We start from the raw sequence: 22827 nt of genomic DNA, 5'->3' as shown, positions 1-22827 counted from the left end.
GAGGCTAGAAATAATAAATGACGTGAAGGAATGGAGTGAGACTCTCACTCTCGCTGTCTGTGAGTGTAGAAACATAAATGAAAAGAATGAAAAACGGATGAGGAGAATGAAAGTGAGTAGAAAATAAATGAAGTGGAAGGAAGGTGGATGGAGTGAGAGTGTATACATACATTATAAATGAAGTAAATGACGGGTGGATGAATGGAGTGAGAGTATATAAATGAAATGTGACTAATATCTGTCTCTGCCACCCCCTCTCTCTCTCTAACTTCTCTGAACAATTCACGTCTCTCTAATGTGGTCCTGAACACTCTTGGTCACATAATGAAAAAATCACACCTGTGTGATCATTGTCAATGGCATTTAATGTTTGTGTTAGGACAAAGAGTCTACACCTATAGCTGGATATAGGAGGGGCTAGCGCCCCTCAAAAAAATCACACCCATGTGAAGTGAGGGGCGCTAATATATTAATGTCTAACTCATGTTGATTAGGTGATGTAATGGTGATGTGAAACAAACGGTGCCAACACAAACATTAAACACCATTAACAATGTAGAGACAATATGACGTAATGAGGCACTTTATGACTTAAATTATCTCTTCATTGTCAATGGTGTTTACAAAACAAACATTGAACTAAAGACAAACATTACACCTGTATATAGGAGGGGCTAGCGCCCCTCAAAAATAAAAATAAATGAAAGAAATCACACCCCTTAAGTCAAGACTGAGATAGACTAATAGACACAGTAACCAATAGCCATGTTGCTACTGGCTAATAGATACCCAAACACATAACACTGTGTGAAAAGAGGAGTTAACGGGCAATTATGGGCACTATATTTTGCCCGTAAACCTCAAGTGTAGCGGGCATATACAGTTAATATACGGTAATATACAGGTGTGATGGTACAATTCGGGAGTTTACCGGAGTTTGTTGGAAAGTTTAACGGGAGTTTCCTGTAATATACACATCCGTATTCCATGCTTTTTGCACAGTGATAATGTCCCATGTTGGAGCGGTAGCACTACCCAAATTACATTAGTGTAGTGTACTTCCATTTCATAATCTCACCATGCTCTTTCTGTCTCTTCTTTTATTGTTATTTCCTTTTCTCTATTCTGCTCATACATCCTCATCTGGCCCCTTCCTTATACAACTGGTCTCTCTCTCTCTCTCTCTCTCTCTCTCTCTCTCTCTCTCTCTCGTCTGTATCTCTAACATTACAGCTTCTGTCACAGCCACAAATGCAACACAATATGCCTGCAACAACCAATCCCACGCAGAGCTGGTAACAAATTCCTAAGGGGTAACAGCGCTTTGTTGCGAATCATTGAGTCAATGCGTTTGTGTGTTCGTGCATATACGTGCATGGCTGCTGCATGTGGTGTGTGTGTGCGTGTGTGTGTGTGTGCGTGTGCGTGCGTGCGTGCGTGCGTGCGTGATAGAGAGTGGGAGAGAGTGGGAGAGAGAGAGAGAGAGAGAGAGAGAGAGAGAGAGAGAGAGAGAGGGGCAGGATCTTACTATGGCAGATGTGAGATGTGAGGAGTATTGGACCAAGGGGCCTCAGGGACCCCCAGTGAAGCAGCCTTGTCTCCATGGCCTGGCCCCTGACTCAGAGGGACAGGGGGACGGCGAAACGGACAGCAGCACGGGGCCCCTATAACCAAGCACTGCTTCTGGACATACAGATCAAAACGCTGTACAAAGACCACCCAGGTGGGGTGGGATGGGAGAATGGGGGTGCAGTCTGTGGAGACTGTTCCTCTATTTGAAGGCCAATATACTGTATAGTGGGCCCAAAAACAAAGAGGCTTTTAGATTTGTATGCACTTTTAAAAGAGTGCCTTTTCTCCCTTTGCTAAAAACGCTGGCACGCCCCTTAAATCCAAAGAGTATTTAATTTTTTAATATATATCATTTTCTATTTGTTTTTATTGAAAATATTCCCAAAATGAGGGGTAAAAGCAAGGACACCCTAATTTTTCCTGGAATCAATTTATTTGCTTCAAACACTCATAGTTAAACCCTATGTACTGACCAGGGTCCACTATAGGATTCCACACTGGCTTCCTCGTTTTCCCGCTCTACACCAAATGTCTTTGCCAAAAGACACAACAAAACAAACAAATCTCACAAGCTTGTAGATCTGCTATTTTTGCTGCTAATGGTTGTCTAATTTGGCGAAATGTGAGCTTATCATGAAATACTCATACTAGAATATGTCATAATGCTACAATTAAGGGTTTTCTCTGCTGTGTTCCTCTCTCCCTGTCTGGATGACGGAAATCATAGTCCCAAAGCAAAGCAAAGTTCTTTGTTTACCCAGGGTGAATGGACTAAGCTTGGTAGGGGTTCAATGCCTTGCTCAAGGGCACTTCAGCGGTGGAAATTTTAACGTGCCGGTCCGGGGATTCGAACTGGCAAGTTACAACTTGTTGGGTAAAGAAAGCATCTGGTTTAGGACTGAGGGACCGGACCGTTGGTTGGTTGAGAAACAGTGGGCTAGGGAGCCCGTACCACCTGGTAGTAACTGATTATCAACAACACTGTTAATCTATCGCACCAACTTCACCACTCCACAGGAGTATCTGACCAAATACATCTCTGTAGAATCCTAGTTGAATTTGCCAGAAAATGTTAGGAGTGCATTTGAAAACACTTCAGATACTCCCATGGAAAGTCACGCCCATGTGGAACTTTGTCATTCAACTCTCTCTCTCTCTCTCTCTCTCTCTCTCTCTCTCTCTCTCTCTCTCCATCCATACATACAGTGGGAATGACCGTAGTGGTGTTCAGCTTTCGTTCTCTCTGTATCCCTCTCCACTTACACTGCACATCTACACGGATGGACTTGATAGCAGCCACCCCCACCCCGTTGTCAGCCTTGCAGTAGTAGCGGCCCCCCTGCACTCTCTGGATGGCCTTGATACGCAGTGTCTCATTATAGATGGACGTCTCCTGGAACTTCTCCGACGCACTGCCTGCTGTCTTCGTCCACCTGACCTGGAGGGGGAGGGAGAGAGAGAGAGAGAGAGAGAGAGAGAGAGAGAGAGAGAGAGACAGAGAGAGACAGAGAGAGGGAGAGAGAGAGAGAGAGAGAGAGAGAAATGGGGAGGGGTGGTTTGTCATCAGTTTTTGTAAAGACGGTCTGAATGCAAATGCTTGTGATGGATACATATATATATTTTTTTTTGTCTAGAACACTAAACACAGACAATTATATTTTTGTATAATTTTGTTGCTGATGTCTGAGGTGGGTGGGTCTTTCAGTATACCTTCATGTTGCTCAGTGACATCATAGAAGGTATAGGTTTCCCTGCCAACATGCCTGCTTTTTTCTACAGGCAGGTGTTCGGGTGAATTTCACCCAAGTTTTGTAATACAGTGCTAGAGAAAAATCCCATACACCCACAATGGGCTTTTTCTTTTATATTAAAGAAAATATATGAAATATTAAAGAAAAGTATAGGCCTACCTCAAGTTGCCATGTATTGTTGTATACTTCAATATATTTTTGAGTGTTGCAAACCACTCCAACAACTGGCTTCGTACCCGTGTTTGTTCGTACCAAAAAAACGAGCATGGTTGCTATGGTTAGTATGTGACGTCACTGACATCACAGATATCACGTCAGAGTGAATCAATCCTTATGAAATCAATAATAAATGTGTAGTTGCACCACTCAGTTCACACGGGTGTGATTTTTATGGAATATATTACATTGGGTAAAATATAACCATGTTTAGCGTGGGTTACATCCTTGGCATGTAACCCTATAGAACACAAAACTTGCTGCACGATTATGGACACAATTATAGCCAACATGATTATTTTGACCAATATTGAATCAGGATTATTCATTGAATTTACTGATTTATTTAATACACACTATACTTTCATATTCATGTTGTGCACTCCTGCAGCCTACACATTTGTTTTTAATAAAAAATCTAATTGGTCCCCTTTATTCACCTAAATGATGTGCATGGTCAGAATAAATACCAAAAATGGATAATAAATTAAATGGAGAGAACGGCTTTCACTATTACATATTACACATGCTGCTAATTAACACATCAATGTCAATGCTCGGATGATCATGTTCATTTAATTGTGGGACGCCAAATTGGTGATCACGGCATTAACCCATTTTGGGCGGGAACCCCTTTTGGTGTTAGCATTATGTTATGCTTTAGCTATTGAAAAATAGCAGATCTATAAGCTCAGCGCACCACCGAGTGGCGCGCTACGAGGTCTGTAGGTCTGCTATTTTTGAAAAATCGTGAAAATGCGGCACAAATCTTTGAATATATATTCTTTCAGAGCGAACGTTTTTAACTCAAATTAAAGGGGTTCCCTGGAATAACATATTTTCAGATGGGGGTTGGCTGCCAATTACATCATTTTTGGGGGGTCCTTGACATGAAATATTGAGAACCACTGATATAGAATCATGAGGTATTTCAGAAAACTGTCAGGATTTAGAAGACATTTTTTTTAATTTCGACGTTAGGCCTAAATGGGTTAAGAGATCTTGACAGGGTCTTTATGGTTCGTTCACGCTTCAGTTCTCCTATCAGTTCACGGGAGTTCACTGTTATGCAAGGAGCTACACCATGCTTTCATTTATTATCAAATGCACATACACGCTCGGATGCACACCTCACACACATCTGTAGGCTCTGTGCCCGCGGAAGGACGCACCCACATACTCAACTGCATGCGCACATATACACGCTGTTCTTGCTCCAGCAATGAGATTCTATGTGTGTGTGTGTGTGTGTGTGTGTGTGTGTGTGTGTGTGTGTGTGTGTGTGTGTGTGTGTGTGTGTGTGTGTGTGTGTGTGTGTGTGTGTGTGTGTGTGAGTATGTGTGCGTGTGTCCATTAATCCCTATTAACCTCTGTGTTTTATCAAGCTGGAAGAGACTATATGAGACATCATGTTGACAAAGAGGGCACAGCGGATAATGGGCAAGTTAATAGTGTGTGTGTGTGTGTGTGTGTGTGTGTGTGTGTGTGTGTGTGTGTGTGCGTGCACGTGTGCATGCATGCGTGCGTGTGTGTGTGTTCCTCTATGTGTGTAGGTTATGAAGTAGGTTATGGATTATCGGATTAGCAGGGCCTGTTTGTTCAGCTCTGTTTGTAGGATGGATTTGGTTGAAGCAGACCACCATTGATCAAATCAACCAGGGTAAGCAACCATATACGGTTTGCTTCTCCTGTGTGTGTGTGCGTGCGTGCGTGCGTGCGTGCGTGCGTGCGTGCTGTTCAATGCACTTCTGTCCGTGTGCATGCCATAAACTATAAAGGTCTCAAATAAGGTGTTTAATACTTGTCACAACCATGTAACTGCACCCTGTTTGATTCCCATCACCATGCTGTCTTGTTTCTCTCCACTATGCCCGCAATCTAATCCAACGTATCCAAGGAATTATCCCAAACAACCCAGTTTGTTTCATACACTGACCATACACTCTTATACAAAGAAATTACAACGAGGGTCTTGAGGACACACTGACGTGTCTAGGCAAAGCACTGCATGCTTATTTTGTATAGAACATTTCATAATGTTCTTGATTAAAGACTCAAACAGACCCTACGAGGGAGACTCAAACCCCACAAAAAAGGCTGTAGAACACATCGGATTCTACCCCATAATGGGGCTTGGAATACAAGGGGTACTTGAACCCTGCAAAGAAATATTCAAATCAAAACATCTGCAATGAATTATATTGTATATATTTATTATTATTGTATTATTTGGTTATGGGACATGAACCACACAGGACTCAAACTCCACTAATCTACTGTATAATTATGGGACTCGCCTGAATTTCCCCCACTGGATCAATAAAGGTCTATCTATCTATTTAAGGACAGGCACTAGCTGCCATTAGATCTGGGGATGGCAGGCTCTCTCCCACCTTGATGCTTGTTAGGCTGCGTCCTCTCAGACTACCTTTATTCACCTCATTGACAGCAGAGTTCATGTTCAACACACAGGCAGGTTATTGTCTCCACCAGGCCGAAGGCATGGGGAGAGAGTATGTTTTGCACTCCGTCCGTCCGTCCGTGTGTCCGTCCGTCTGTGTACAGCTAATCTCCGGCACCGTTAACCCGGCCCCGCATTTCCCAGAAGGCCTGTTATAGCGCCACCAGGAGGCCGACTTTGGAAAAACACATTTTTTGATATTACTCTGTCCAATTATTCTGTCCAAAAATCCCGCAAATCGTTACACACTATCTCTATAGTACAGGCTATCTTTATACATAAAGATAGGCTGATGAAGGCCGCATAGGCCGAAACGTTGCTGTTTCCCTAAATTAAAGTTGGTCACTGCATTTGAAGACAGTGTGCGGGTGTTTGTTCCTTTTTCATAAGTATATGCCTAAAATCATATTTAGAAAATATTTCAGATGAAAAAAAAAAACCCAAAACAAACAAAAACGATGACAAAAATGATTTGAATCCAATATTTAGGAAAAGTCATGGAACTTTCTGAGAGCTTCACGGGCAAACGTAATCAATTTAAAAATCTCAAAATGGGTCAGAAAGACCTCACAGACATCTAATGTTAATTGACTGTCTCTGGCATTATGGATCGTCTCTTATATTCCCTCAGTAGCCCACCATGCACCAGGCAGGCAAGGACCACCCACTGTCTTTAAAAAAAAGGATCTTTTCTGAAGTGATTCTTGGATCATTGTCAGCAGAGTCAACCATACAGCAGTTTATCCATCCAACTGGCTCAGTTACAGTGAATCCGCTTAAAATGATAATCCTGTTATGTGGGAACAGTGTTTGGCACGGACGCAAACCCTCACACGTACGCACGCACGCACGCACGCACGCGCGCGCACGCGCGCACCCGCACGCACGCAAATACCAATTAATAGTACTTCACTTAATTTACCTCATTCTGCTCTTTTTTCATTCATGATAAATGTCTGCTCCAGTTCTTGCTCCTTTGCTGACATAGCAGGCGTGTGTGTGTGTGTGTGTGTGTGTGTGTGTGTGTGTGTGTGTGTGTGTGTGTGTGTGTGTGTGTGTGTGTGTGTGTGTGTGTGTGTGTGTGTGTGTGCGCGTGCGTGCGTGCGTGCGTTTGCGTGCGCGTGCGCATGTGCGTGTGTGTGTGTGTATTTGCATGCGTGTGTGTGCATGTGTGTACGTGTGTGTGACTGAGTGCACAAATGCGTGTCAGTACTAAGTTCCGACCAGTCATTGGTCAACCTACCTCAAGCCCTAACCTAACCATAGCCGCCATAACTTCAAGCACAGAGCAGCGCATGTTTGCCAACCTTAACGCATGTTTGCCAACCTTAATCCGGTCTCTTTCCGCATGTCTGACTATTGGCGGGTTGGAAAGCATACAGACCCCGTTGTGAAGCCGTTTGGATCAAGACGTTAGAAATGCAACAGCAACTCAATCAGTTGTGGCAATAAGAAGGAACGGATGACAGATAGACTCTAGCTAGAACTCTGACGGGTCAGAAAGAGTCCTGCCCGAGTGGTTGTAAGAATATAACTACACAAGTTCAATAAGGACGGTTGCCCCCGATATAAGGAATGCTCTGTGTGGGAGACAGACCGTAAGAAAGCTGGGAGGGGGACAGTGCGGGGAGACAGGCAGAATAAGACATTTTGGACTGTCTGACAGAAAGAAAAAAAGTAAGAAATCTGGGAGGGAGTGAAAGAGGGGGACAGCACTTATATTCAGGGACGGATTATTTTTGCAGGGCCCCCATAGCACGCGTGCGCGCGACATTTTGTTGTTTTTCTGTGTTTTTATCATCTTTTTGACCCAACTTTAACTAAATCAATCGCCAATGAAGGGCTCCAGAAGCCCTTTTCAGGGCATCAAACCTAGTACCGTGCAGTCCAATTTCCTCAAAGGGCCCCTGAGAGCCAAGGGCCCCTGGGCCACGGCCCCACTGGCCCAATGGCTAATTTGTCCCTGCTTATATTAGGGACGCTGAGAGAAAGACCATGAAAGGAAGGCATTGGAGGAAGATTCTTCCTTCTTCCTCCTATATGCCTCCTATGCCTTCCATGTCTACCACCAGGGGTAGACATGGTTCCAGAGACAAGCATCTGAGCCAGTTGAGTACGCCATCAGTGTGCACTCACAGACAAGTTTCTCTAATGTAAAGCAGAAACCAGTAAAAAAGGATGAGCAGTTGTCCAGGCTGTGGAGCAGAGACGACACAGAGTTCAATAAATCTGACTCGGTGATATTGAACACGGAACACCTGTTTGTACCTGAGTCACCTGAACCTGATGAACATATCACTGTCCTGACTCTGTAATGGGACGTCCCGTCTGCTGATCAAGTTACACTTACATCTGAAACCTTAGAGGAGAATGTCAGAATGATGATGATGATGATGATGATGATGATGATGATGATGATGATGATGATGATGATGATGATGATGGATGGATGGATGTTGTGGGTGGTGGTGGATGTTTTATCTGTACCGTAGACAAAACCATTGAATGGTGTCTTTCACCAAATATGGCGCACGAACGCACGCACGCACGTACACACGCACACATTATTTATGTCCTAAACAGATGTACAAGAATGCCCTGAACAATAAACACATGTCAGTGCAGTCAGATAATAGGAAAACAGCCAGTTTCAAAGTGCATATGGCAGAACATTGTTACATACAATACTATTGGCATATACTTGTCAAACATGCCAGACAACAGTCATGGGTAAAGGAAACAATGCCTCCTCCAAATTGAGCGGCTTCTTATAATAGCTGACACTGAGCAGTACCTTTCTAACGGTTTGGCCCTTGTTTTAGAGAGGCCAGCCATTTGAAGGCCCCTCACAGCCAACTTGTGCACGTGCTAGACGTGCTAGGCACAAACCAAAAAAGCGGCAGTAGAGTCTTGTAGTCGGGGGGGACTGTGCTGCTGCAACAAGCCGTTCCTTAGTTATGGGCAGTTGAATGTGTTTGTTTTTGCCAAAACCACCAGAAAGCAGAGAAAATTATATTTTTTATAAATATTTTAGCATTATCCAAAACCAACTGAATTTGTTTTGTGATCACATGGGTGTACTTTTCTTCATTGAACCTGGGATTATTCACAGGTTGTGGTAGAGATCCCTCTAGCGTAAACCACTAAAAAAAACACATCATGATGAGATTCTTGTCATTGGCGGTGTGAGCCAAGAATATGGCAAGAAATGTCTTCATTCGTATAGGCAATGAGTTAAAGGGGCGTGAGAACTCTGGCCCAGGTGCTTGCCAATTAGCCTGATGACCTTCATCCAAGTACTATAGGAATCAAAAATGAGAAACACAAAATTAGAAGAGAAAAGTCAATACACGACCGAACTCATAACCATAACCTAACAACTGCAGGTTAAATAAAAATGCTAAGGGGCAAGCGCCATTCCCTGGGACACCAAATTACACTAACCTGACTCCACCATGATGGTCGCAGTGAGTTCACAACTCACAATCTTGTGAGCTGATGCCGCATGCACAGTGTGTGTCACCCTCTATTTGGCACATCTCTTTCCCAGATCTTGTGCTAACAACCTTGATGTCATTCACTGTCACTGTCATCCTAGCTTTCTGCTGTGCCACTGAAAAGCTTGGCAATGAAGTGGTTCGAGACAAAGGGCATGCTCTCCTCTGACATTACCAAAGTTGGCATCCTTCATTGGCTTCAGAGCCTTGAGCACTTCCTTTGGGAATGTGTGCCTCGCTCAGTGTGAAGATTTGCTTTTAACTCCGTCTGATCTCTGATGAAAGGAGTGCTGCAAAGATGGCTGGTTGTTGTTCTAAGACTGAGAAAGGAGAGAGGCCGCACAGCTCGTAGTCACGATGCCATCATTTTATAAATTTTTCCAACGTTTTGGCCTTCTTCAGGTTGTTGTTCTAAAAATCTTGCTGTCATATCAAAAGAGCTGTTCCACGTTGTGAGAATGTCTGTGATTAACCTGTGTTCTGCAGGTAGCTGTAGCCGGTCTTGTTTGAGTTTTAGCTGAAGGCTGCAGGTGCTGCATTTGAAAGATGCTGTAACACGCTTGCTCCTGCCAAGTAGTCTCACCACTGCTGGCAAATTTCAGTGCCCAGCTCTGTGAGGCCAGATTCAGGCAGCGTGCAAAGCAGTGCACTTGGGTCATCTCGACAAATGGTTTGTGTTATGGATGCATTGTGGGTTACAATGACATGATCTTTTGGCATGGCATATCTAACAGCATGGCTCCTGTCTATCTCCTTAGTCCCTTCTTCATTGTGGAAGCCAAAGTGCACACTTCGATACACACTCTCTTATTATTCTCTCATATTCAGCCATTGAGTGAGTATAGTAACATCTAGTCAGCCAGGTTTGATATTGCCAATGCTGTGTGGTACTCCTCTTAACCCCTCTCTCCCGATTCTTCTCCTTACACCTATCCTCCTAACCTCAACTCAACTCTCAGAATCAGTTGTATTGTCACACATTACTGATTTACAGATCTAAATCAGTGGGGGATTATTTTTGTGTGTGCAAGATCCGTCATTTCTCCTCTTCTCCTCACCTCTCCTATCCTGTCCTCTCCTCTTTTTCTCACCTCGCCTCTCATCTCATCTTCCTTCTCCTCACCTCTCAACTTGTCCTCTCAGAAGAGGTCACGCTGTGATCTCATTTGTGTCTGGTTCTGGTTCCAGATTGGCTTCACTTTCAGTCTCTATCGATTGTCCTCTGCTCAGCCCTCAAGGACGGAAACCCAAACCCTGAATCCCCCGACCGCAGACCCCCCCCCCCCCCCCCCCCCAACACTCCTGCTTCTCTCTCTCCCTCCCACACACTCCCTCTCGCACACACACACACACACACACACACACACACACACACACACACACACACACACACACACACACACACACACACACACACACACACACACACACACACACACACACACACACACACACAGGTCTCAAGGTTGCAGTGACCAGCAGATCCATTTATAAATAATAAGAAAGTAGGAATCACTTTCAGAAAAACATTTACCCTTCTATTGTGTTCCAAAAGCACGTGTGCGTGCATCTGTATGCGTGCATGTGTGTCAGACACTACAGTTGAGACTACTAAAAGTCCATCCCTGCAGTCAACCTGAGAGCTGTTACACACACACCTGTGTGTGACGGACCACGGCCACGTCACTCTTACTTGGACATAAACAAACCTGATATGCCCAAATTTAGGAATGTCACCATGACCCATAAAGAAATCAGATATGCCCATATCGGGTATATATGGAGATCTGGTTATCGATTTGAACGATATGCCCATTATGGGACCAACATATGGGACCAAGCAACTTCAAACTTGGAGCGCACATCGGCAAGGATTCGTCTATCGCTGAGTCGTTCGAATAATATGTGCTTGTCCAGAACCGCTAAAGCCCAACACACACCGTCTGTGAAGCGGGTGCGCAGCGACGCGGCAGAGTATTGCCGCGCGTCATAGCCGCACAGCAACACCCACAGGACGCGGCGCGCTAGTAGACCATAGGGTGTACAGACCTGGCTGCCAGCCACGCCCACGGACACCCGGATGGAGGCCGTGCGGCAACGCCTGGAGAATAGAACAGCAGCGCATCGGAGCGTCAGGCGAGGCGTGAACGCGCTCACCAGCACACGTCTGACACCGAAGGTGTGGGATAGGTTAATTGAAAATAACGGAGGCGGCTGTTTTTGTTCACAGACGGTGTGTGTTGGGCTTAAGCCGTCGTTATGTCCATATATGGGCATATGGATATCCAGTTGTTCAGAACCGCTGATCCAACCATTATGCGCATAATTTGGCATGCCAATATACAGGGTATGGGCATATACCAATGACATCAGGGATCTATGGGATTAAAAGAGACATACAGTTGTGATCAAAAGTTTACATACGTTTGTAAAGGACATACTGTCATGATAGTCCTGACTTTCCAATAATTTGTTCAACTCTTATTTTTCTGTGATAGGTTGATTGGAGCAAATACTTCTTTGTCATACAAAAAAATCTTGAATTTATTTGTATTTTTATGAATGTTTGAGGGTTTTCTGAAAATGTGACCAAATCTGCTGGTTCAAAAGAATACATACAGCAATGCTAATCTTTGGTTGCATGTCCCTTGGCCATTTTCACCCCAATTAGACACTTTTGGTAGCCATCCTCAAGCTTCTGGCAAGCTTCTGGCTGAATCTTTGACCACTCCTCTTGACAGAATTGGTGCAGTTCATCTAAATCTGTTGGCTTCCTTGCATGGACTTGTTTTTTCAGCACTGTCCACAACTCCACATGTTCTCAATGGGGTTTAGGTCAGGACTTTGGGCAGGCCATTCTAAAACCTTAATTCGAGCCTGATTTAGCCATTCCTTTACCACTTTTGATGTGTGTTTGGGGTCATTGTCTTGTTGGAACACCCATCTGCGCCCAAGACCCACATTTCTGGCTGATGATTTGAGGTTGTCCTGAAGAATTTTGAGGTAATCCTCCTTCATCATTATTCCATTTACTCTTTGTAAAGCACCAGTTCCATTGGCAGCGAAACAGGCCCAGAGCATAATACTACCAGCACCATGCTTGACAGTAGGTGTGGTGTTCTTTGGGGTGAAAGGTCTCACCCTCTTGCCTCCAAACATATTGCTGGTCATTGTGGCCAAACAGCTCAATTTTTGTTTCATCTGACCACATCTGACCACAGAACTTTCCTCCAGAAGGCCTTGTCTTTGTCCATGTGATCAGCAGCAAACTTCAGTCGAGCCTTAGGGTGTCACTTCTGGAGCAAGGGCTTCCTTCTTGCACAGCAGCCTCTCAGCCCATGACGATGTAAAACATGCTTGACTGTGGACACTGACACCTGTGTTCCAGCAGCTTCTAACTCATTGCAGACTTCCTTTTTGGTGGTTCTCGGCTGACTCTTGACCATCCTGACCAATCTTCTCTCAGCAGCAGGTGATAGCTTGCACTTTCTTCCTGATCTTGGCAGTGACACAACTGTGCCATGCAGTTTATACTTAAACAAGTGTTTGCACAGTTGATCTTGGGACCTGTAGCTGACTTGAAATGGCTCCAAGTGACTTTCCTGACTTGTTTAAGTCTATTATTCGCTTTTTCAGATCCATGCTGAGCTCCTTTGACTTTCCCATTTTATTGTTTGGGGGTTGTGGCCAAAAGAGCCCTAAATAATGCTCAGAGAAGTGAACACACCAGATGTAGTCAATCATAATTGACTCATTTGAAGTTAAGAGGCCATGCCACAAAGCTAATTTGATTGACACAACTTTCTACATGACCATGGGTCATAATATAATTGCTGTATGTATATTTATGAACCAGCAGATTTGGTCACATTTTCAGAAAACCCTTAAACATTCATAAAAATACAAATAAATTCAAGATTTTTTTGTATGACAAAGAAGTATTTGCTCCAATCAACCTATCACAGAAAAACAAGAGTTGAACAAATTATTGGAAAGTCAGGACTATCATGACAGTATGTCCTTTACAAACGTATGTAAACATTTGATCACAACTGTAGGTAGACAGATATATATCTCCATGGGTACAAAAGGGACAGACGGATACTCTGACAAACCCCCTGACACTATGGGCTCCATTTCCGTCACCGCTAAACCCCTTATCCCTAAACTTCTTTGCATTTTGTTTTTACTATTTTGAAAAACATTTTTGAATAGTTCAACTAGCCAATCTACATTGACACGCTGTGAGCTTGTAGACTGGCCATTTTAACTATTGAAAAATGTTTTGCAAAATAGTAAAAAAAAAGGCAAAGACGTTTAGGGATAAGGGGTTTAGCAGTGACGAAAATGGAGCCCTATGACTCAGACATAGAGGTTGGACTGGCGGCGCAACGTCGGTGTGAGGCCTAGGAGCGGCCCGAACTCTACATGTGGGGTGGCCCAAATATGGGCATAATTTATACTGATGACATCAGGGATCACCATTATACAGTATGGACATATCAGGCAAGATCGGCAGATCGACGTACTGTGGAGTTTCACTTAAAGGAGAATTCCATGCTAGAAGGCTTTTTTACCTTTATTTGTAGTTGTTACGTCCCCACCAAAGAGGTCCAGGTGTTATTTTGTGCAAAAGCCCATTATTGGCTATTTCCCCTACTATAAGCCCTCAATGAATTGCATTGAATTGAATGGGGTGTTTTTGAGTGGTGTAAACCACTCCTACAACTGGCTTTTGTGTGCAGAAAAAAATGAGCATGGTTGCTATGTTCAAAATAATTTCTGACGTAACGAAATCATACCCGGGTGAACTGGATGACCGTAGCAACCATGCTCATTTTTTCTGCACAAAAAAAGCCAGTTGTGAAATCACATCCGGGTGTGATTTCATTACGTCAGACATTACGTCAGACCACAGCTGATCATGCTATATAAAACCTTACACCACTCAGTTCACACGGGTGTGATTTTTTTTTATATATCCTCTCTTCATAATGTAAGTAGTATCCCAAGCGTCACACTTTACTACTTATTTCATTGGAAATAAGCGAATTAGCACAAAAACCCAACCCCCATTGAGGGCTTATGGTAGGGGAAATAGCCAATAATGCACTTTTGCACAAAATAACACCTGGACCTCTTTGATGGGGACGTAACAACTACAAATAAAGGTAAGAAAGCTTTCTAGTATGGAATTCTCCTTTAATGTGGAAAAATGTATGGTAGAAGTATGTGGCCCCCGGGGGCCCCTGGCAGGGAACATTGAGCCACACTACTCTACCAGTCAAAGGAGACATCACACAAATGGTGACAATTATACATTTGTTTAGTTAAAATAGCTGTTTCTGAGGATGATATGAAGACTTGTTCAAATAAACAAATGTAAAGGGGTATACTTCCCTTGTTAAATTTGAAATCAGGAGTGTGGTGGAGGGAAGGATGAAAGACCGACAGAGAGAGAATGAGGCAGACAGACAGACCGAGAGAGGGAGAGACAGGCGTAGGGATCAGGTTATGAATATAGCTTGTGGAGGAGAAACCAAATAAGCCCAGAGGGACACAATCCCAGAATGCAGCTGTGTTCGGCTGAGGACAGGACAGAGGCACAGAAGGTTCTAGAATCTAGATGGATACTGTGTCACTGAGGTCATCACAATTCATTTTGACTGCATTGTTTTGTGTTTTACTGCGCAGTTTAGCATGGAAGACAATAAATTATACCTTAATGCCCTTTGTTAATATTTATATTTATATTGTTAATATTTGAATAACATACAGAGATGTGTACACAGTGCACACGTTTGCGCGTGCATGCGTGTGTGTGTGTGTGTGTGTGTGTGTGTGTGTGTGTGTGTGTGTGTGTGTGTGTGTGTGCGTGTGTGTGTGTGTGTGTGCGTGTGTGTGTGTGCGTGTGTGTGTGTGTGTGTGTGTGCGTGTGGTACCTGTGGTACCTGGGGTCGGGGGTGTCCTTTAACGATGCACTGCAGTACCATCGTATCTCCTTCTTTGATGGTGTAAATCCTCTCACTGATGTTGTCTTCCTTGACGTTGCACGCTGCACCCGAGTGCACGATCTGAGCATTGGCTGGAGCTGTGCACACACACACACACACACACACACACACACACACACACACACACACACACACACGCACACACACACATTGAGAGAGAGAGGGTCAAATACAAGTATAGAATAAATTATAACGGTTGCTTAACACTTTGATTGCTACAAGATCTCGACAGGCCTATTTGGATGTTGCTACCGTTTAACATTGCACAAAGGCCTTGTTCGGGGGCCCACAGCAAAATGTTCTCTTATAGCGAGAATCACACGCATACATCAAAAGAAAGCTGAACTTGTCCACTTCAATTTAAAAAATACATTTTGATTTTACCATGTTCCATTCTGGAGATATTGACCTTTTTGCAACACCTGTGCCTGGAAGTGGTTATCTTGAACAGCGAGCAGAGTTATGGATGGTTTAAAGTCAGAGACATTGACAGGCAGATATAAAATTGAACCCAATAAATATCCTATACATCCTATACACCGAATGAAAGCCCTGAATGTGTACTTTTACGAGGAAAAGAGTAAACATTGATCCCATGTACAGTTAGACAGTAATTGGTTATTGAATGCAGCTTGTGCCCACCAGATAACTTCAGAGAAGACATGGACGTGAACTCCTCAATATTCACAAAATAAGGCCTATAGCGACATATAAATACTATATACCGTATGAAACAGAAGACTCTCTGCTTTCATAAGAAAAAAACTTCTACTGTAGTAATAATAAAAATCACACCCATGTGAAGTGAGTGGTGCAACTCTGTCCCATATTCTGTTCTCTGCTTATTCAATACAGCTCGCTATATACGGACTGAGGCAGAAAGTCATGTAAACCTTTTATTTACAGTTTGGTCTGTAAACTTCTACTGTAATAATAAAAATCACACCCCTGTGAAGTGAGCGTTGCAACTGTTCTGTACTTATTCACTACAGCTCGCTATATACGGACTGAGACAGAAAGTCATGTAAACCTTTTATTTACAGTTTGGTCTGTAAACTTCTACTGTAATAATAAAAATCACACCCCTGTGAAGTGAGCGGTGCAACTGTTCTCTACAGTTGCACCGCGCATTTTTATTATTACTACAGTAGAAGTTTTTTTCTTATGAAAGCAGAGAGTCTTCTGTTTCATACGGTATATAGTATTTATATGCAGGGGTGAAAGTGGGCCGGAACGGTCCGGAACTCCGATCCGGTAAGACATGACCGGCCGGAGCGCACCGGAGCTATCAAAATACTATATGCCACGGTGCCCACAAACGCATGTCCAAGAGGAAAACAATCAAAACATAATCTACTAACGTCAGAATCGGGGTTTCTTAATAAAAAGTGCTTCTGAATTGTAACAGTGTGTTTGTGTCAGCCAGCGTAATGATCCGTTGTTATTTTAATAATCCACCACCGCACGGCACGGACTGGAGGAGAAGAGTTTGGTTTCTCCCTTCGGTTCGCTCGCGCCTCGCAGCAGCGCCGTGCAGACAGTACCAGTTCACTTTGCAGGTTGGAAATCCGCTATAGAGCGGATACGGAAACGGACGTTTGTCTGACTAAGGTATACGTGCAAATGACCGGATATAGAAGGCGGGCTCTCTAATCCACTAACGTTCAAACCATGTTTCTGGTTGGCTGACAAGACTGGCACAACGCAATACTTAGTTCTGATTGGTTCATAAAAAACAAAAAAAACAAAACAGGAAACTAATAATGAAATGCCGGTGGCAACTGTTTTGAGAAGTAAACTAAAAAGTCAGCAGAAGAATGCGCTAAAAATATATATAAGCAAAATGGCAACGCAACCAACATTAGCTCAGCTCTTTAAGAGAAAGGAAAGAGTTGAAGAAGATAATGTCATTAAAGACAAAGTTAGAAAAACCACCAAGACCATACAGTTGCATGACAGAGAGTGACAGATGGGGAGGAGGAGGCAGAAGTGGCAAGTGACCAGCATCAAGCACAAGCACAGGTAATAATAATAATAATAATATTATGAAATTCCTGATATTATATCAGGAATTTTATAGCACAGTATAACTGTGCAAAAAAAAGCAGTTTTCTATGCATTTCAGGGGTACTGTGGGTTTACTTTGAACCCCAAATGTTATTGGCACAGTATAAAAAAAAAGCAGTTTTCTATGCATTTCAGGGGTACTGTGGGGTTTGAACCCCCAATTATTTTATTGGCTGTGCCAAAAAAAAGCAGTTTTCTATGCATTTCAGGGGTACTGTGGGTTTACTTTGAACCCCAAATGTTATTGGCACAGTATTAAAAAAAAGCAGTTTTCTATGCATTTCAGGGGTACTGTGGGGTTTGAACCCCCAATTTTTTTATTGGCTGTGCCAAAAAAAAAAGCAGTTTTCTATGCATTTCAGGGGTACTGTGGGGTTTGAACCCCTAATTTTTTTATTGGCTGTGCCAAAAAAAGCAGTTTTCTATGCATTTCAGGGGTACTGTGGGGTTTGAACCCCCAAATTTTTTTTGGCCGCGCCGCTTTGCGGCGCGTCCGGGTGTCGTCGCAGAATGAAATTTCTAGGAGCTCCTGTAAGAAATGAAAGCCACTTTCACCCCTGTTTATATGTCGCTATAGGCCTTATTTTGTGAATATTGAGTTCGGGTCCATGTCTTCTCTGCAGTTATATCTGGTGGGCGCAATGTGCATCCACCCAGTAACCAATTTATGACAGACTGTACATGGGATCAATGTTTACTCTTTTCCTCGTAAAAGTACACATTCAGGGCTTTCATTCGGTGTATAGGATGTATAGCATATTTATTGTGTTTATTGTTATATCTGCCTGTCAATGTCTGACTATAAACCTTCATAACTCTGCATCCTTTAGATGATGATGATGATTCACTGGGGGGGGGGGGGGGGGGTCATGGGCACATTGGGCAGCAAAAGTCTTGATCGTACGGCTATAAAAAGTCCCATTCCACCGTTCGGTTCAGAACTATAGTATAACGGTGAGACGCGTTGTCATCATGAGCTGATTTTGTTTTTCAAGCTAGTATAGGGAACATGCCTGGGCATGCACGGTTTAGGACGCGGAAAAGTTCGTTATACATTACACCCGGGTCGATTACGTCCCCGACGCGTTCATTGCGGTCTTATCACTACAATTATAATGAATAAAAAAGCGTTACAATCACACGTCTGAGCGATCTCCGATTATGACGGCTCTGCATGGCGATACGTGATCCACCAACGGTAGACTGTCTGTTGTCATGGCGGCCCCTCTCGATACTGTAGTTCGTTTGTTAGTTCGTAGTATTGTAGGCTCGGGGATCGTTTGGTCGCTACAGTATGAAGAAGTAAACATGCATCTGTCCATGTGTGTTGCAGCAATGCCGATCTGGTGCAGAATCTGCAGATCATGTGTTAGGCAGCGTAACAGCGTTCCGTTCATGTTTTTTTCCGAGACATGAGCCCCCATCTCGCAAGGCCCTCCTCCTGCAGGAGAAACAGGAGGGGAGGGGGGAATCGAGTATAAAAGCCAATAGGTGGAGGAAAGCCTGGTGAGGCGAGGTTAGGTGAAATTTGATTATTTTCACACACAGACTAGATCGGCATGGGCGCATCCATTACACTGGCTTCTACACGTAAAGCGGCCCGCCCTCCTGTTTTCAGGAGGGGAGGGTTTTTTTTTTTTTTTTTTTTTTTCTGATCACGTGAGCGGGACTAAGCAGCAATGATAGGGCGATGGTTCTTCATTGTCCGGGTGGGTAAAAAGATGAATGAAAGTATAAAAAAGTGATTGAAACGTATTGATACGTGATTCGCACCCGACGTTTGATTAATTGATAACGTATTGATACGCGATTCGCGTCGGCTGTGTTAAAGGGCCACTTCACCCCTTTTGCAACCAGATTTTATTTTAATGATGTTTGGGAGACAAGAAACACTTTCATGGGATTTTTATGTGGGTAATGTGTGTTTTTAGATATTTTAGTATTTCAAAGTGTTCATGAACTCCATGATTAGTTGGGTCGTTTATAGCAGTTCCGTGAGCAAAGGTCCGTTTCTCAATGGAACATTTTTTTGAGCCCCAAATCCAAAATGGCTACCACCAGCTATGACAAAAGAAAATGTCAATGGTTTGGCCTGGTTTGGCCTCCAGTTATGTGTTGAACTTGTTTTCTGTGACTTCTTGGGCTGAGGAATCCATAATTGATGAATGATTTAACCTGCATTTCTTATCCAAAATGGCCGCCAATTATCAGCTCTGAAAGGTAAATTTTTCAACATTGTCGTCGAACCTTCATATTAGGCTCAAATGAAAGCTCTGCTCAAGCTGATGCCAGGACAACTAAAATTAAGTACACAGAGGTAATCTCATAGGTCAAAAGGTCAACATATGTACATGGTTGAAGCTAAAGCTTAGAGTATATATTAATAGAGATGGCACCCGGTGGAAACCCTGAGGCGAAATGGACATAGAGGCCGAATTTGGTATTGCAGCTTGGGACCAGCGCTGGTCCGTTTGTTTGTTTGATTGATTGATTGAAAATTGTATTAACAGTTTGTGGAATTACAGTACATTTCAAGCACAAACTCAATACAAAGGCTGTTAACTGTGAGTGGACGACCCAATTAAGCATTACACTTGTTTACAACAGGGTCCACCATGTTCAATTCATCAAAACATTTAGAGACGTACAAATAGACACTTCTATATAGACAAAGAACAGTACAGGAATGACTATCATTGCACACGTTCATGATGACACGTGAACGCTGTTTCATACGTGAGCGCGTGCAATGATAGTCAACGGCCAGCACGTTCACGTTTTGGCCCAATCCATCCCAGAATGCACTCTGTTCCTACCTGGAAGCAGTGTTGTTTTTGTCGGCTATTTTTAAATTTAGTCTCAGTCTTAGTCCAGTTTCAATCACGTTGTTAGTTTTTATAGTATTTATTTCACACCAGAGTGCTCTGAATTTCAGGGCTGTTATTAAGCTCAGCAGTCCATATACTGAAATAACATCATCATCATTTTTCGACCGCGGTCGAGATCATGGATTTCACAAGGCCACGCCAGACTTTCCGGTCCTTCATTGCCATCCCCAGTTCCTGCTTACTGATGCATGTGTCCCTAGCGATGACATCAGGGAACGACAGTTTTCTACCTCTGGTCTGCTTTGAGGCAGGACTCCAGAGAAGAAGGGAAGATTTGACGAAGTAGAATCACAATCAGAAGAACTTTCAAAAGCATTCAACCAAGCCATTTAAATGGTAAATGTGCCTTTTATATTTTGAATAGGAGCACAATTACCTAATTGTGCTTCAAGCGAGGATGATGGAAAACCTATGACTCACTCCCACTGTAATGGGTTCAAAATTGGATACATAATTTCAATATATTAAAACCTATTCAGTGTTACTCCGCCAATTGCTGTCCAAGTGTTCAGAATTCAGATCCACCAGGGAGCAGTTAGAAGGTCTGCACAAACCTTAAAGACACAGGGAAATGAAAAATTCCACACTTTTAGATCTATGCCAAAAATGAAAATTTCCATTTTTGTGTATTTTTTTGAGTGGTGTAAACCACTCCTACAACTGGCTTTGTTAGTTTACGTGTCTGTTCGTACCAAGAAATGAGCATGGTTGCTATGGTCACACAGTTCACACGGGAGTGATTTAATTACGTCAGACATTACGTCAGACCACAGCTGATCAGTCTATATAAGACCTTACACCACTCAGTTCACACGGGTGTGATTTTTTATCTAGAAGAAAGGAGGGACACCCGCACACCGCCACTTGCTAGGTTCAGAGCATTTGGAAGGTCGCAAGACCGAAACGTTGCTTCTTATCAATAAATGCTCTGAACCTAGCAAGTGGCGGCGTGCGGGTGTCCCTCCTTTCTTATACATTGTATGCCTTGTCATCATCGCATCTGCTCCAAATTACCTACCGGGTGTGCGGAAGTCATCTCTCTATGTGTTTTTAAAGTCCATAAAAAGGCCAATTTTAATTACTTCCTTTGAATGAAAACGCAATGCATGGTGACAAGTCGAGGCCTGCATGAATACAAATTGTAACATGATGACAGAATTTCAACCATTTTGGGCCAAGGTGCGCTACTTTTCTTTTCTACCTTTCATTACACAGACTCCTCACTCAAATGTGCACTTGCAGTTTGGGCAACTCAAAAGTAAACTCCACATGCACCAACATTGTAGGCTATTTACCTGCCATAGTGTCAAACCTTTACCCCTGTATCGGATCAGTGGTTATTTTGGCATATTTGCCGATACCGATATGACCAAATAAGGGCCGTACTGTTCCGATACCGATATAGTATCGGGACATCTCTAGTTCAAATGACCACTTGTTTACCATGCCATGTAAATACGACAATTATTGTAATGTGTGATACTGCAATCAGACTATAACAATGACCCATCATTCTGTGAAACTCAATGGTAAACCTATAGACCAAGCAATTGCAAATGAGCCACCATCATTACATGCAGACAAAACAATGACAATGAGTCATCACTTTTACATGTTGATTGTCTGAGTGCTTGGTCTATAATCTATTCAATTACAAGGTGTCAAGCACACCCACCAATGAATGAGAGTAACTGAGAGTAAAACACTGAAGACATAGCTGTGTATGCAAATACAACCACTTAAGTCAAGTCAATCAACCACTCAATCAAATTGCAGTGTTTTTTTAAACAAATTTGCTAGATTTCAAGATCTAAATTCACATATGAGTAAACTAAGGCACAAATACTTGCATTGGTTCAGATGTTATGTACAGTATATGTACAGACAATTGAGAAAGATTTTGTGTTGTCAATATAACACATTTTACAAGCAAAAACAGCAGCACAAGATTTTTGTTTTTTGGTTATACACCTTTGTATACATTTCTGGCTTGTGACAAAATGAAGGATAGAAGGAGAACTTTTTACCGTCCAGAAGGGTATTGTCTATGCAAAAATTAATTGGATGTGCCCTTGGTATGGGAACAAAAGGGACCTGACAATACGGACTATAATGTTGCTCCTGAGAGGGAAGTCTGGAGCTCTTTGGTGGAGCTGTTGCCCCCGCAACCAGACTACAAATAAGCGGTTGAAGATGGATGGATGTACATATCCACATTCATGGATAAACACGCCAAAAATAAAAGTTGATGCATTAGATCTAAAAAAGAATAAGCTCATGTTGATTAGGGGATGTAATGGTGATGTAGAACAAACAGTGCCAACACAAACATTACATTTTCTTTATTGTTAATGGCATTTA

The 22827-nt window shown here is 43.0% G+C and overlaps 1 protein-coding gene across 1 annotated transcript in view; it reads right to left on the bottom strand.

The window, feature by feature from the left end:
• The window catches only part of LOC306920046 (MAM domain-containing glycosylphosphatidylinositol anchor protein 1-like), a gene marked incomplete at its 3' end in the record, with an annotated part of 214033 nt that overhangs the window by 112614 nt on the left and 78592 nt on the right, over window positions 1–22827 (bottom strand). The window contains exons 2-3 of the mRNA XM_079496653.1: window positions 15449–15588; window positions 2836–3010 (exon numbers count right to left, since the gene is read on the bottom strand). Coding sequence (XP_079352779.1) covers window positions 2836–3010; window positions 15449–15588 — 315 coding nt within the window. The remainder of the gene's footprint in view (window positions 1–2835; window positions 3011–15448; window positions 15589–22827) is intronic.

Source organism: Electrona antarctica, assembly GCF_951216825.1.
Source record: "Electrona antarctica genome assembly, chromosome: 3".
NCBI lineage: Eukaryota > Metazoa > Chordata > Actinopteri > Myctophiformes > Myctophidae > Electrona > Electrona antarctica.
The sequence above is the reverse complement of the archived record's forward strand: the minus strand, read 5'-3'. Positions and strand labels throughout refer to the sequence as shown.